General features: G+C 39.7%; 1 protein-coding gene across 1 annotated transcript in view; it reads left to right on the forward strand.

The window, feature by feature from the left end:
- LOC132260604 (uncharacterized) overlaps positions 1 to 17,307 on the forward strand; it is a 112,331-nt gene that overhangs the window by 36,861 nt on the left and 58,163 nt on the right. The window contains exons 3-6 of the mRNA XM_059758832.1: positions 3,987 to 4,188; positions 4,782 to 4,883; positions 6,854 to 6,970; positions 16,844 to 16,975. Of these exons, the coding sequence (XP_059614815.1) occupies positions 3,987 to 4,188; positions 4,782 to 4,883; positions 6,854 to 6,970; positions 16,844 to 16,975 (553 nt within the window). The remainder of the gene's footprint in view (positions 1 to 3,986; positions 4,189 to 4,781; positions 4,884 to 6,853; positions 6,971 to 16,843; positions 16,976 to 17,307) is intronic.

Below are 17,307 nucleotides of genomic sequence, written 5' to 3' on the forward strand. Positions count from 1 at the left end.
CTGAGCATGAAGAGAATTCATTTGAAGTCTATCTAGAATTTATTTATCAAAGGCGATATGTATCTCTTCATGTGGTGTATAGGTCTTATTAGAAAATGTCATTGGATGTTGGGGTTTTGTTCTGTGTGAGAAATATTTCCTCGTATTGCATTGTACAAAAGCCGGAGGGAAACGTGCTTTCGCCTGTCTCGTTGTCTGGAGCTTCGTGGCTGTAAATAAAAGCTCTTGCAGTGAAAGAGAAAAGATATTTTTCAACTTGCAGAAAAAATCATGCTTCTTTATCTCTCATGAAAGTCTAATTGACATGAGTATCAGAGGCATTTTTCACTGTGTCAGCTTAAAAAGAGGAAAAAAAAAATCTTTAATTTACAAATAATGTGTTAATATTACCATATGTGGATATAAAGCTTCAAATGGGGAATGGTAATTTAATTTATCGCTGGCATTGTATTAATATGAAGTGGTAGAACAAAAGGAGAATTAATCAAGTGGTGGGCAAAAACGAGATAAAACTGACGGATATTTGTCATTTTTTGCCTATGTTGTGTAACACAGGAATGCTGGAGGTGACATCAACAAGCTGATGTTTACTTCAAATGGCTTTCCTTGTGCGGAAGATGATAACTATTAAAAGGAATTAGCAAAATAATGCATCGTGCCTGGAATTCTAAGATATCTTCCATGTAATTGATGACCTTCCTTCAATTCACTCTAATTTACTCCTTTACACCTCAATTATCCTCACTTCTGCCAACATATTCGTGTGTGATTATTTAGCGTATGTGAATTATAATTATCTTGTCACTAACATTTGAATTTGCGAGATTCCTTCATGGCATAAATTCACTGACTCTGAATAGAGGAAATTGATGAGACTTCGCAGAATTCCATTAAATCACACTCTCTGACAGAGGATGACCAAAAATTGTTCATGAAACCAAGCCTTGAAATGTGAGATTTTTTTCTCCATCACTAAATCTCGAGCCAAGATCAAAATCTCCATGTCAACATTTGAAATTCTAAAATCTCTGGATGAATTTCTCTTGGCTGTTTATTTAAATTCTCCAAATACCCCTGAATTTGCATGAGAATGACACAATGATGGCGGAGAAGCAAGAAATTGACGTGTGGGTGTTGATTGCAAAATCAATTAAAAAACATCACTTATTTTTCTCGGCAACAACATTTTTCTATGATGTAATTCTGAAGTTTTTTCTCTCTCTCTCTGTGTTAAAATGTATCCATTTGAAATATGGGTTAGCAGCGCCATAACAGTTCGTATGGGCGGCAAAAGTGTGTGCAACAAAGCAAAAAATTCCAATAATCTCTCAATGGGGAATCACTAATTGTTGAGCGATTTACAGTGAAGAGCAAATAGTGTTCTACTGAAGACGATAAAAATCACTTGAATATGTTACTTGGAAATGAGAAGATGCTGATCAAATTTTAATGGTGATTCATCATGATTGTCAATTGTGAAAGCTTCTTATTAACTCGCAGTGAAATAGTTTGCTCTTCACTGTTTTCGCGATTGCGGGCACTGATGATCGTGTTAGTTGATGCATTTGGCGCACACTGTTGTTCCAAATCCACGGTGGTGGGATTGGTAATTGAAATTTTTGTATAATGCAGTGCGGAAAAGTCGCTCAACGGTGAGTTGGTAGAGACATTAACCGTGAAAAGTGTAAGTGAGGCATAGAATGCGATCGAGAGTGGTGATCTTCACGCAAAAAGCGTGTTGAACAAGTGTCGCGCAATTGAAATTCAATGCTCTCAATTGCTCGACGAGCTCAATTGGCGGTCGATGGGTGAGAGTGAGATGGTGATGGTTTGGGAGCATTGTTCGTCGCGATTGATCACAATTGAGTGTGTGGCAGAGGTGCGATTTAAAAAGTTGCAGAGAGATTAAGTGATTGTTGTGACTGCGGATCATCAATCACGCGGAAAGACGCGAAGGGGCGAGACTCCAAAGTGATCATTTATATATGATATTTTGTTTGAATTTAGCAAAATGCCGCAATTAATAAAAGGCTACATAATGCTGCCCTCTCTATCGAATCCACTCTCAATGTGGAGATAATTGATCATCATGCAAATAAATTGCAATCTATTGGCGGCGATTTTGTCTTTGATAGCCTCCCTGCCGAGGCGACCATCGTGAGGTGAAGAAAACATTGAAATACGGAAGTGAATTTACTGCGGGCTTTTTTCGTACCATCATCGCGATCAATTGGCACTTTTTGTCACATCATTCATCCACATTGATGGCTTTTCGAAGCCATCTCCTCGTCCACATTCAGCCATAATCATGCAATTCCTCAACAAATTATCTTTTGATTGACATGTGTCAGAAAAAGAAATATTGATCTTTTTTTTGCTGCCAACAATCGATTCTTTATAATCTTGCATGAGCTCACAAATGGTGGAATTGAGGAAAAATGTGTTAGACATAAGGTAGATAAATGAACGATTGGGAATCCAAATGCTTTAGTTAACCTAAAAAGGCCTCTGTTTTATTGCTGCGCTGCACTGTGAGAAAATTTTACTATCAAACCCGATGCTGAGGAATATTAATTTTGGTGTTTTCAAAGTATGGAATTAATTTTTTTTTCTCCCAGTGTGTAACATTTGATTTTCACACGCCACCAAGATCAGTGTTGCATCAAAGTTCAATTTGTTGAATGTTCTCTGTCTTACATGCTATTGACTTAGGTGGTCTGTTTTTTTCACATATTATTTACTAATTTCAACAAATTTTTTTATACAGAGACACAATTTTTTAGTCCTCCATTTGCGCTCTATTGTTGATCTAACGAAGAATTCTTCACGCGATGCGCGATCTGCGAAATGATTTGCCATTTTCTGCAGAGAGATCTCTGAAAAATACACAGAGTGGTGAAAATCTAAAATTAATATTCCAAATATTATCAGGTTTTTTTGCAAGTCGATACATTAGCGCTTTATGGCATTTTCAGTAATTCTCTTGTCTGAGTTCATGCTGTAAATATAGATGGGATGTGTCTGTCATGAAGACGAAACTTGTGGATGTTGTTTTTTTCTTCGCTTCATTAGTCAAAACATCGCGCTGGGAGAACCGGATTCCGTGTATTTGAAGATGCTAATTTTCAATGTAAAATGCAAAGTTCACAAGTGAGATTTGCCTGAAGATGGAAAAGAAATGCAAATAGTCTGGGAGATGCGATTCTCTCTGCATTTGTGAAATTTCGCTGGATGCAGTGAAAATTGGCAGTTGAGAGAAATGGAAAATTGCGCTAGAATGAAAAGAGAGAGGGAGAAATGCAATGCATTTAGCGATGAATATATTATCTCGAAGGGCTATTCACTGTTACTCTGGATGTGCAGCACTTTTGTGGGGACAGTTTGATTGGGGAATTAGAGGATTACATTGAATGTAACATGTGTTGTGGGACGCTCCCCTTTCCTAAACTTTCTGCCCGTCAATAAGCGCTCACATCAGAGGGAAGGTAGCTGACAAGACAGCACACAGCATTATAATTGTAATTGAGATGTATTCCCTGAACGTCATTCACTCTCGTTATTATAATCGCATCTCATGTAATGTTAAATTGTTATTGGGAAGCAGCCAACGCGCTCATCTCCAACTCTTTCTCTCCTGCGCTTCTCAACATCGCGGGATGAAGAAGATGTTGTGAAACATTATTCAAGGTTTCATGTCAGTTTCAGAAGTGTAATCTGTATCTTTTCTCGTGGCCGCACTCTTTTTTGTCCCTCCACACTGTGGAGAGTCTTTTGCCTCCCATTTTAGAGACTCCATACCTCCAACACACTTTGAGTGTCAGGCACGAGAGCGGCGCAAGAGAGAAGGGCAAAAGATGCGAAAATTGCAATTAATTAGTTAATTAATGCACTCACATGTGTTTAAAATTTTGCAGTATCAGTTACCATACTTTTTACTCATGCATTCACCTTTTTTCTCATGTCGTTTTTTTCCATCTCCTTTGCAGGCACATTCACAATCCCACAGAAATGTGGGTTTCGGTTTAAATCGTGAGGTGTTTTTTCTCAACCTCGAGGATGGCTACTTTGGCTGCCAAGTGAACGAATCCACAGATTACTTGCAACTATATGAGCTGTCCAAGCTGTGCGACGGCACATCAGACTGCTATCTGGGATCGGATGAATTGGGTGATAAGCTGAAATGTTCTCGTAAGTTGGATTTCTTGTTTCCGAATGGCACAATCCCTTGACTGGACGTCACAAACAGACGCGACCATCGTGGGGGGAAGTCATTGAGTTCGTTTGTACACAATGCACTATGCGGGTCTTTTTGTCAACTACTTTGTTCGAGTGCGCCTCTCGAGGTTGTTGCTCATCAGACGCTTCAGTCGTAATTACAGATGAGGCACTCTGGGTATTCCCGATGGGTTGCTGGTGAAATGCACAGAACACTTGTCTGAGTAACATATGTTGCTCTAGAAGAGCTGCAAATTAGACAAGTCAAAATACCTCGAGTGCCTTAACGGGAAGATTCCCGAGAGTCATTTATCTTCCCCGGGTCTCGCTGCTCCGGGGAACAGTAATGATATGACTTTTGAGAGTGTTTTGAGCACATGTTTGACCCAATTTAGTGATGATTTACATTCCTAAACTCTTGCTAAGATTAATGGTATAGGCTGGAGCAATCAGCTTCCACTTCCTCAATGACACACCCCCTGTTGTGCTGTGATTTACGGAGTATCGATGCGAATTTGTTCTTGTGAGTTCTTTTTAATTCACCTGTCTCCACTGTTCTCTTGCAGATGATTGCGACAAAGATGGCACAGTGTGCTCCAATGGAGCTTGCTTGGACTCTCAATGTCACTGTAATGATGGTTTTGGCGGATGTAATTGCCAAGTGCCAGGTAATGTATTCCCAAAATACTTTTCTTCAATTGCAACTACACTGTCCGCAGTGCTTTGATATGGATTTTTGCATGGAGAAGCACAACGAAGCAGAAGGGAAAATTACACATTATTTATTGTATGTCATTATATTTTGAGTTTGTGCGTGTCTTTGGGTGACCAATTCAAATTCACTCTGTAACGCTTCGATGGCAGAGATAATTATTGGTGTTTAGGAGACCTTTCACGATGCTCACGGTGTTTTCAATTACACTTGTACAATTTTGAGTGGGCAAATTGGGCAAAATACAGGCAGGTGAAGAAAAAAAAATTGGCGAGGAGAGAAGATGATGGAGTGGAGAAAAATTGAGTGAATATGGGGAGTTAAGAGGCCCCTCGTGAATTTTTCATCATTTTGTCAGAATTAATTCTCAGTCATACGCGACGATGGGGAGGGTAAAAAGTTCCCATGCACGAGAAGATGGCTTGGCACATCAAAGTGGAATCATTCCGGCTCTGCGATGATGATGATGGATGTCCGCGATGATCAGAATCGGCCAAATTTGGTTGTCATTGATCAATTTAGTGTATTAATCAGAGGTTGAAGTGTATTTTGGGCCTCTTTTCTTGCCATTCTTGGCTGGAGTCAGCTGAGAAAAGGGCTCTCAGAGTTCCACATCCAATTCACACGGAGTCAAACCTCTTATGGAGGGAAATTGGAATAATTTAGCTAAATTGTGAACATGCTTTCAATTACAGTCCCTAAATTATACGTACTTAAACTCAATAGACGTGCATCACGCCTTTTGCGGTTGCTCGGAGAGTGCACACACGGTCGATTCTGGTGGTGGGATATATGCTGCAAGAGGTTTTCCGATTGCAGACGAGACAGGAAGAAAAAAATATCCACCAACTGATGAATCAGCACGAATTGACTCAATAGTTGCAATTGAACATATGGACTGAGATGCGATACATTTTCTCGCAGGGGGAAAAGACTGCGCGAGAGATCCTTCTGTCCATCGTAAAAGTGGCTATAATTGCAGAAGATTATCTGAGATTCTCGTCTCATCAATGTGAGACAATCGCAGAACATCCCAGAACATCTTGAGATCTGGATTCGGGCCGTCTTCAGTCCTTGAGACAATGAAAAACATTTTTGCAGTTGGATTATGGGTTTGATGAATTCCTGTGACCTTCGTGCGATTAAGTGCTCATTGAATTTCGATTTCGGTTGCTCCTCCAAGGACGTGAGTTTACTGACTGTTTTCGGGTTTTGCACAAGTAATGAATGCCATGACGAATAGTTTTGTATTCCAACGGAAATGTTTAGATTGAAGACTAAAAATATCTGCCCATAATCAGGTTGATATAATTGTTACTTGGCCATAATGGACTGATTTACTGTCTTTCTTAGGCATAAGTAACTGCTCCACGCCCACGAGTGAGCCAATTTTGATTGCGCACTGCAATGATTTCAGAGGATATTCAAGATAGAGCACGGAATAAGAGATATGTATAACGATCTAGAGGCTTCCTACATCATTCAACTTAGCTTCAAGCTATTTGCTAAAACTCCTCTCATATGGAGGAGGATAATAAAAGAATTGGCACGAATGGTCTCGATATAAAATTCCATTTTGATATCTATTTGCTTTTGACGTTTAACGTGAGCATTAAGGTTTGTTCTCTGCGCACTGCGATTGCGAGGAATGCTCCGCGTGAATCCTTAAGAAGTTCACCGGATTCGCTGATTGCAATCCACTGTGTTGAGCGTGGAAGGTCAATGAAGATATAAAAATCGAGACAGAGGCACCCCAGAGCAGATTGTAATGCACAATGAGAGCTTTTAAGCAATAATCACGCAAAGAGCCGCCAAGGAAAGTGCTTGCGCGTCGGATTGGGTGTTTAATTAAACAGTGGGGTGGGCAGAATGAGACAGAGATATGGATAATTAATTAATTAAAATGTTGTCCATCTTCCTTTGCAGATGAAAATGAGTGCAAATATCGACCTTGCGATGTGTTTGCCCACTGTACAAATACGCTGGGCAGCTTCACGTGCACATGCTTTCCCGGGTACCGTGGCAATGGTCTTCACTGCGAAGGTGAGTTGTTTATTGAAAATGTGTATCTGGCGTGGCTTTAATTGTGTGCACTCGCGATGTCTTGTTGTCATTTGGCGCCAATTAAGATTTATACGTTGGAACAAGAATTGCGATTTTAATTCTCATGTAATTATACACATGTTGATTTAGCTGGATTTGTTGTTGATTCAGCTGATATGGGAGTCACTATGGGGAGAAATGAGTGAGCATGAGATTCACAGTCGGAGTTATGTCAATTACACATGGGTGAAGGTATATATAGCGGTGGAATCCCTGGGTGAATTGCGCGACGTTGAACTTGACAAGAAGATGCCATGTGCGCGAGAAAGAGCGGATTTGCTGATGAAGAAAGGTCGTGTGGTAAACCGTTAGGCTATTACTCTTTCTGCGGATATTTTGCCGTGTGCCTTCATGCCGATGATCATCGCGATGACGAAATGCGTGGAAAATTATTTAGACTTCCATTGGCGATGCGTGCTTGCGTGCCCACGAGAGACAGAGATCAAATGGGAAGGTGGAGATTCTTGAAAATAGAGTCTGTCTTGGGTTGTACGGTAGTAGTTTTGCCACTATATTTAATTTATGAAAAATTCACTCGGTGGCACTAGAGGGTTTTCCCCCACTTGATTACTATGTTTAGGCAGGGGAAGTGTCTTCTGAAACACGGGAAAGGTGGAATACTCATTTTAATCAATTTTCAGCCACCACACAAAGTCGCCCTAAGAAAAACTGCACTACTCTGCGTAGATTTGCCAGAGAATCTAATTAAAATTATTAATTGAATTCCAGAGAACTCGCAATGCTCACAAGTCCTCCCATTTAGATAGGGAGTTTGTCCAGAAGAGTTTCTATAATTACTTTTCCTCTGGTGGGACTTTGAATTAACCATTCAAGCTGATAACAGTTTATATTTAAGTGATTCAGTTTGGAAATTAAGCTATAATTTTGGTATAAACCTTGTCTGTAAATACTCATTTTTACGACTTTATGTAAAATCTCTAGTTTGTCAATGTTACGTTAGATATGCACGATCAGAATCCAGAGAATGTTCTTTGCATTGGAGAAAAACCCGTTCCTTATACTTGAGCATGAGTCAGTATCTTATCAAGGGCCTCTCAAAAAGTAGTAGAAATAGCACTTAATCTATTAATTGAGTGACTTTTAGAACCACAGACAACTGGTTTCCGATTAATTAATCCACTGGGGAAGTGTGGCAAAATGGCCATGCAGATGAGAAAAGCGAGAAATGCAGGGAGTTGATCTACAAAATTGTGTATGTGGGTTTTATCGGTTGAAAGCCTCTTCGCAGTATGGATTACCTAAGGTATTTGCTATGAATATTAATTTCTCTCTCTCCCTCTCTCTCTCTCGGAAGAGTGAAAACTAGTTTTCTCATCTTGCTGGTGATTACATTTAAAGTGGTTATTGACACAATCTCAGTGAAATAATCGTTTGACAGTTGGCGCAAAATTCCACTGAAACGGCCGTCTGTCGTTCCGTCTAATTGATCAAGGAGCGTCAATGATCACACATTATAGCGTCTCTAGATGATCATTCATGACTTCTCCATTGTACGGCCAATCTTTTCAAAGTAATTCACGCTTATTTCACGATCGTTGACCCGTATTGAAAATGATATTATGTGTAGTGGAGATGGAGAAAGGAGACGGCATTATGAAAACAGCCAGACATTTATTGATAATGACCCTCAATCTCTGTCCAATTAACAATACAATTAGCGGGCTATTTTACGATTTTCCTGCCTTTGGTTATCTCAATAGATGGAGTATTAGTTTTATTGAGGGATATATCGGCGTAAGAATAGAGAAGCCATTTGGTTCTAACGTGGAAGAATTGAGAAAATCTCTTCAATTTCCTCGGTAAATTCTCCACGTTAAGTGCTCTGTGTAAGAAAGTCAATAATCTTATGAGATTATTCCTAATAATCCCTCGGTCCCAGTGCAATATCTACAATGGTATTTCCTATTCAATTTTTTCGCTCCTCCAGTCCGGGAATACTGTTCCCAATGATGTCATAATTGAGGAAATAGTGTACAAAATAATTGTGTAAACTGTAAAAGTGACGTGACTGGAGCGAGTTGTGCTTACCGTATAAGAAGGTGTGTCTAATTGTATGAAATAGGATCATTTTGTCTTTGACAATTTAATGCTCGAGAGGCGCGCGCATGAGAAAGGAAAGGGATGATTTTGAGCTATGTGATTATTGAAATTATCATGTTATCTAACTTTTTCGTCGTAAATTGCCGCAGTGATCTTGAAATGGAAGAAACAACTGGATGCACAGTGATCACGAAAATTGAGAGAAAAAAGTGCAGTGCACAATTTATCAACGGCATAACACTGTTGCATGGGAAGATTGAAATGAAAATATTGTCGGCATACGGAGTCAAAAATATCGTGTAGTGAATTGAATTCATAGAAAACTGTGTATAATTTTCCTGAGAACAACGACCTCATGGTTGTTTTTTGAGCGCAGTAGTAAGAATTTTATGGTTGGGAAAAAAGGCTGGGGTTAAAATTGTATAGGAATCGACCTTGTGCATCCATAGTAATAAATTCGCGATTAATCATTCTGCCTCCTCTCCATCCACCGTGGATTCTTTCGCCCTGATGGTGTATTTGTCTGATTGGCGAGATCGCCACGAAGGAGAGCAAAATGAAATTAACTGTATAAGCGAAGTAGAGGAATATTTTGAGCCTGAGAGATGTGAATCAATTCTCGAAAAGATTGCCCAAAGGAGCGCGAAAGAAGTGAGATGGACAGTGCGAGATTCGAGATCGAAATAAGATAATATTCTTTATTTCCCCACTCATTTATTTGAGTGACTCTGATTCTGACTCCTCCTGTATCATTAAAGTTACGACTTTGCTATTTTTTTTTTGTTTTGCTTCGCCATAGTCAATGTCTCGCACGCTGAATTCTTCGATCTGTCTTCATCGTTTTATTCTCTATGCCTTTTCTCTTCGGTCCGGAATGAGTAGAATGTTGTTACTTTATGTGTAAAGATCTGTGTAAATAAAGTAAGAGGAGAGTATCACTTTTTTCCACCTCTAAACTCCATGCCATCAACTTCCTCACACCGAAAGCGGAGAAAAAGACAAGCATCGCGGCTACTGTTGATGGATTTTTGGAGAAGTTAAAATCAATTTGAGAACACGCACCCCGGTGTGAGGTATTTGGTATAATGGCAAGGAAGACAACAGAAATTGTGAGATGATGATGATCGAAAAGGGGGATCAGCCTGTGTAGAATTTGTTAAAATGCAACAAACAAGAGTGCCTCCAAAATGACATTAATTGACGTGGATGCTGTAGAATTGATGGAAAGTGTGCTGGGCTTGCGTGCCGCCAAGTGGACTTCCTTGTCATTGCCATCGCGCCGTGACCTAGCAAGAAAATTGCTAAGAGGATAAATACTATTCATTGCGCAAAGGGTTAATCACCATGAGCTATTCTTTATGATTTCCTTCCCAGAAAGAATTAAATTCTTTAGCCAATAGCCAGTCTCATCTGCATTCTGTATAATGATTTGTATAGCGAATTTCGGTTGGTCGGAGAAGCAATGAAATTCCTCAATAGCATACCTCTTGATTAACCATTGATTTCTCTCTCGCTCTATCGTTTTGCTACTTTCCATGTTTTCTATTTGTACATTTAAAGTCAAATAAGCCAATTGTCCCTCTACGCTTTGGTACTGATGAAATTCCTTCTTGCCGATGCCCCGTGGTGAGCAGGAGAAAAAAAATGATGTGTTAGTATTTTCAATAGGGTGACTCGAGAAAATTTCCCGATTAAATTGAAGAAGAAGACATTGTGTATGACTTCATTAAAATGGTTAAAAGGACATGCAATTTATGCTGGTATTCAGGCGTGTTTCTCACTATAACCGTGGCAAAAGACATTGCTGAACAATCATTTTATACAACAAGTGACCATAATTTTCCTTCCTCCTCAATCACTCCAACAGACGCACATTCACCATTCCAAGTGCATTTAATGGCATGTGGAGGATAAAGAGATGGAAATGCGTGTCGTGTGTGATCATTGATGCATTGATTTTAGCGATTGAGTGACATGAGTTTTGCATTTTGTAACATTTCACCCCAGCACACATCTCTCTGCGCAGCATTCAATTGAAAATTGTGCTACTGAACGGATTATGGTAATTCATGGTGTGTCAGAAATTCATATAATGACTTATCTTGTGGGACGCCTTGAATGCCGCGCAGAATGCTCGAGTTTTTCATAGCCTCAGAGGTGCACGGTTTGTTCTGAAAAAGTGCACAAGAAAGGCGAGAGATAATGATTGATGAATTGATGTGGTGGAGTCCAGAGTGAAGAACATTAATACGGAAGTTGGATATGAGATTGGTTACTATACAAGCGAAATATGAGCGGCATTAATGTTAATCATTGGCGGATTATTTGTGTGTGGCTGCAAAAGGTGCATGGCAAGAGGAGCTTAAGATCTACCCTAACAGTGCTTTTAATGAAGCACACAAAACACGTGCTGAAAGCCACTAACGTGACTTATTGCCATGCGCAAATCGTTGCTCTCTATCTTGAACTTTTTTTTTCCTGCGCTTGTGCTCTCGCCTCTGCCAGTTGGCAATGTTTGGTGTTCTAGGTGGACGGCAACATTCTAGATATTCAGCACAGTCATAAAATCCTGCTAAGATATTATTCTCGGGAAGCTGTGGCACACCATAAGATGTAGTAATATTTCTTTCTCATGCGAGATCACCGCGGTTATATCAAAACATGCGCGAGATTTTATTGCAAGCGAAGATCATTCTGTGCGAAATTCACTAGTCAGTGTCAACTCAGAATTGGGACCGCTGCTGGAATAGTTAGGGAAGAGTGAGTGAGAGAGAGAGAGTGATTTCACAGAATCAGTAAATCACTCTTCTCAACGCTGTATTCTGTATGTAATGTTCCCAACAGTATTAAATGACTCCTGATCTTCATTCCATCACGCGATCATTGCAGTTTTCTTCTGTTTGTGATATTCTCTCGATGAGAGTGAAATAGAGAGAAAGATTGGTTATAGTGTGAATGAATGGGTGAATGTTTGGAGTTGGTCTGCGTAGTGTTTGAGTTCTTGGAGGAGGGAATTTTTACAATGCGTGTGTACTCACATTGTTGTATAGTTAATTTGGTCTTAACAAAGTGATGTGAGGAGATACCTTGACCAAAATGCAAATCGTCAGCTAGTGTCATGGTTTTTTATTTTTATTGGGTGTAATTAGAATTTACTTAGCCACCGGTAATGTTGAATAGAAATTGTCAATTTGCATCTTGAAAAGGGCGCGTCTTTTATTTGTTCTCCAGCATCCTCTCGCGATAGAGATTTATGTAGAAAAGGTTGATGCTCCTGATAGGGTGGGGTGGGGGGGGACTTTCGTGATAATTGATGAAGAGGATGCACGGTTAAGGGCGCGCAATTGAGAAGAAATTATCCCGAGGCAGTAATTTGCACACAAGAGCATCTAATGTCAGATGGTGTGTGCCTATCCCCATGGATGCATATTTCATAAATTTCATCGTAAATTCACCTCCAATCAATATCTTGCAGTGTTCATCTTCTCGCTGAGTGCATAGCTTGCCGTACATTGCATTAGATGACGCTCAAGTGCGTGTACTCTGCTGACCATTGATGATCATCGTGATCATTAAATTACATAAAAGTGTTTACTACATGTGTACATACATTTTCAATTCACAATTCTTTCAAATGGTGTAATCATTTTTGCACTCTCGAGCGGGAAGATTGTGAGTGAAAGAATTATCATGCCATCGCTGGTCACATGTTGACGGTTCATTCATCGATTGTCGGAATGGCGCAAATATTTCGCACTGAGAATCGATTTTGGAAATCCCTTTTCTTCTTATTTCAGATAAGTTAATTATGAACGGATTTTTTATACTTATTCAACTCTATTTGATCTTGCAAACGAGCTATTATGTTTAATTGAAAGTAGTTTAGAGCTCACGATATGTGCTGATTGGCCTGTCGAAAGTGTATCTCGAAGAGGTGAGAGATGGACTGTGGTGCTGATGAAGGTGAATGTTGTTCTGAGAATGACTTGGAAATGTGATTTTACTTGATTCACATTAGAAAACACTTCAGACGCAATTTAGTACCCATTCTCAAGAATGTTTATATGAGTGATGCTCAGAGGAAGGGAGATAATTTGATGAACAATTCGTTGTCTTTTAGCGGTAAAAACGGTTGGGTGATTCACATTTTTCATGCAATTTATGCGTCTTTACACGTCAATTTTTCATATAAACTTTCAGAATGGTTTTCCCTCCTCATTTCAATTAATGGCAATTTACTTTTCGCACTTCTGGCAAGTTGATTTGTATTTTTCACAACCAGCCACGCTCTGAGGGTCGCCGCGCAATATTTAACTAGAGAGTCCGTTCTGTTAGAAATACCAAGTACTGATTGCCATTTAATGATTCTAATTGTGGAGGAAATGGTGCTTAGGTTTTTGTTAGAGGAGTCAGATGGAAAATGAGTGTGTGGAGGAACGAGAAGTAATCCCATGTAATCGTTTTAATTTGAAATTAGCATGTATCTCAATTCCCTTCAATAATAAGTGACCCTTGCATTGAGATCAAGTTCAATGCCTCGGATGACTTCTTCCGCAATACATCTACCCAGAGGTATTTCGCTACAAAAGTCAGTGGAGAAGACGCTTCGCCTTCGTGGAGATATGTGAAGAGAGGATCTCTTCGGGGTTTTCTTTCTTTTCTCCAAGTTTCATTGACTTTTGTAGGATATTGAAGGCAACATAGATCATTTCTTTTTCTCCACATGCGAGGGCAGAAATCTCGCGAGTGCCTGAGATTGGCACTCGGGAGGAAATTCTCTTTGACAGAGAGTTTCCCGTTTAGCCATTAAAGCCCTTATCTCGCCTCGATGCAATGCTGACCGCCCAAGAGTTGTGCAAAGAGGATGAAAATGGGGGTTTAGCGTGGCAGGCTGAAAAGGCGTCCGAGCCTAGACGAGGGGTAAAAAGTGAAAGAGAAAATAGCAAGTTCCTCGTGACTTTAATTAACTCCGATTCCGCAATAATCTCTATTGGTTTTCTATATAGCGCGAGTCTCCCATCAGAATAATTACTTTATGGTGTCTACTGTTTGTTCTTACTGTAGCAGAATCTCGCCATTAGAAAAGACTCTCGCCATGCGGAGTGGAGATTATCATATATAGAATGCTGATGTTCGTTCTTCTCGAACTTTAGCTCTTTTTTTGCGTTTAGCGTTTATGAAACCTCTACCGAGATTACTTTTATTAGATTCAATTCTGAGATGGATTTCAGAAGAAATCTCAAGTAATTCATTTACCGAGTCCGCGTGTATGTTGTTTTGTGAGAAAAAGTCAAGATTTTCTTGCAATGCTACAATCGTGACCTTTCGAATATACTTAAACAGCATTTACAAGATTTCCCGCTATACTTTTCTATTCTTCATTTCTTCTTTCAAATGAAAGTCATCTTGTTTGCCTGTGAACTCGCCAAGAATGTGCTTCGTTAATTGAACACTTTCATTTTTCTCCCACGCATTTTTCCATCAAGAAAGTAGAGTGCAGAAGATGAGCGGTTAATTGGTATAATAGTAGGTATTTTGGGAAATTCATTTTTCATCCAATATATCCCACCTGCAAGTTGGTTTGTCTCTGGAGAAGAAAGAAAAGTTTCTCACAATCGTGAGAGATTTCACATTGGAGAGGGGGACAGCAGAAGCAGCATAAAAAGAGAAAGAGTGGACATATTAAATGTGGTGTATTTCAGTGGAAAATATTTTCGAACAATGGGATTTAAAGAGTGTGATGCTCGTCCACACGAGAAATCCACCAATCTTGAGAATATCTCTCTGTCTCTCCTCCGTCTTTATGTTGTTAGTGGGAGAGAAGTTGGAGCAAAAGCCACTGAGTGACATCATAATGGTATCAAATGATTAACCCTCGGGTTTTGCCTTAGCAAAATTTATAGTTCCCGATGTTGGATGTTGTGTGTGTGACAATCGGTTGCGAGTGAAGTAATATTTATTTTTGGCGCATTTTGGCGGAGAATCGGTAAGATAGCAAAATAAGAAAATAAGTGTCGCCACTAAAGAAAGGAATTTATGGGACGCTGATGACCGCGAGGCAGATATATTTGAGGGTTAAAATGTGAGCAAAAGAAGATCATTGTACTCTATGAAATGTGCAAATTTATATTCATGTACTCATCATAGCAGAACGGTATAGTATAATTTCGTGTGTCTCGAGAGATGCGCGAGAGTGTCCAGTGGGAGAAGGGACTGAGTAGAATGGGAAAGAGTGAGAGATGAGCTTTTGTCTTGCAAGTATGGCTCAAATGTAACATTTTCTCTCGGTTGCCGTGCATATTTGAAAATGTTTATGTAGGAATGAACTGTGAGATTCGCCATGGATGAGATCAGAAGCTACAAATTGCAGGCAAACACTGTACGTTTCATTTTCATTGCAAACCACATAACATGGTGGCTTTGGAGTTGATTTGATGAGTTAATTTTATGCAACTGCGTTTCGTACGAGACACTGTGTACGTGGAAATGATGCTGAGGGTTCTGTTCGGGGTATGCAGAACCATGGCGACTCCCTTATATCACCCATTCAATACTTTATTAGCGTCATATATCTATAAAATGGAATTCCTGGATGGGGAGGTGAAAGGAGAGGATGGTTGTCTTGTGAACAGCATGTGAGTGAAGAATGAAAAATGAAAAGAACACCCGTGCTATTCTATTTTTATTGATACAATAGCAAGAAGGAGGTAGATAAATTCCCTGTTGTGGTACAGAATAATAACAAATAGTCTATGTTGTTATCATTGTGCTAAGATCTCCAGGAATTGTGTTTTAATGGAGCAACACAAGACACACTCTTGGAGTGTGATTTTTTATGAGATCTCCCTTCCTGGATCTATCTCTCCATGTGTCCGCGGAACAGCATCGCGCAAGAGTGGTTATCTCGCCCATTTAATATAGCAAATAATAATTGCGCTTGATTAGTCGATGGGGGCATCTTCGATGCCGCACGGCGTCCACTTCGCGAAGATGCTAAAGAAGAGCGACCTTGTCAAGTATTTTCATGAGTGTGTAAAACACATAAGAAACGAGAAAGAATGAAAAACCGGAAAGTGATATTGGAGACTCCACTTGACTGTTTCTTTGCGCCTCTTTCGTGCGCGCATGTGTTGGGCTTATTTGTGCGAAAGACATCAAACATCTCAGATCGGCAGGAGTGTACAATCGCCGAGAAGATAAAATGCCCTGACCAGCATTGAGTCATACACCGATTTTCTGGACATGAGCAAAAACCAGGGATGAGCCAGAGAGTGTGGAATTCCCCATAGCTGAGGAGATGGATGATGATCTGTTGAGAAAGTTTTCGGGTGTATCGAATTGAAGTGGCATGGGGTCGACTATTTGAAGTTTATTGGGGAGATTATGAAATCAATACTGGTTCCATAAAAAGTGCTTCGAGAGTAGAGAAGATGAAAGTGTACTCGTCATCTTGATATTTAATTCCATGGCATTCAAGCGTGATCAATTTTCAGTAGGTCAGATAGCGCTTTATCATGAATAAAATGTCTCCAGATATGTTTAATGACACTGCTTCTCACTCATTTTATGTTAGCTTTCAATATAGTTTATCTAACATGTTGAGCGACTCTTAATCGCCTTGTTTTTCCAAGCAAAATTAGCTTCAAATGACAACGTCGCGAGTGCATGACGAGTGAAACCCTTTAATATGCTATCCAGAACTCATTACCATAAAGAATATGATTTCATATTCATATTCCATTGTCTTTGCAGACATTGACGAGTGCGAAGATCCAGCAATTGCAGCTCGATGTGTCGAGAATGCCGAATGTTGCAATTTACCAGCACATTTTGTGTGCAAATGCTTACCCGGATTTGAAGGCGATGGCGAGGAACTCTGTCTGGGTGAGTAATACCACCACCATAAATACCATACATCAGACATCACCGCATTAGTAAGGGAAGTGCGATGATGAAGGTGGTCGTCTGAGACAAGAATATGAAAAGGCACAAAAAAAGCCGTCCAGAAGCATCAGTGTAAATTCTGTTAGTGACTATTAATTAGTGGTTACGGAGTGTGAATTCTGATTGCAAAAACATGATTTTGTCTTGAAGGATGTTTCAGTTTTTTTGGTCTCTTACACATCCAACTCATTCTCACTAATGATTTACATTTAGCATAAAATTTTTTCACGCTATGTTTTCATGTTTCCGACACTTCTATGTCGCCTTTTTTT

The sequence above is a fragment of the Phlebotomus argentipes genome, unplaced genomic scaffold, assembly GCF_947086385.1.
Source record: "Phlebotomus argentipes unplaced genomic scaffold, Phlebotomus argentipes genome assembly scaffold_18, whole genome shotgun sequence".
Taxonomy (NCBI): domain Eukaryota; kingdom Metazoa; phylum Arthropoda; class Insecta; order Diptera; family Psychodidae; genus Phlebotomus; species Phlebotomus argentipes.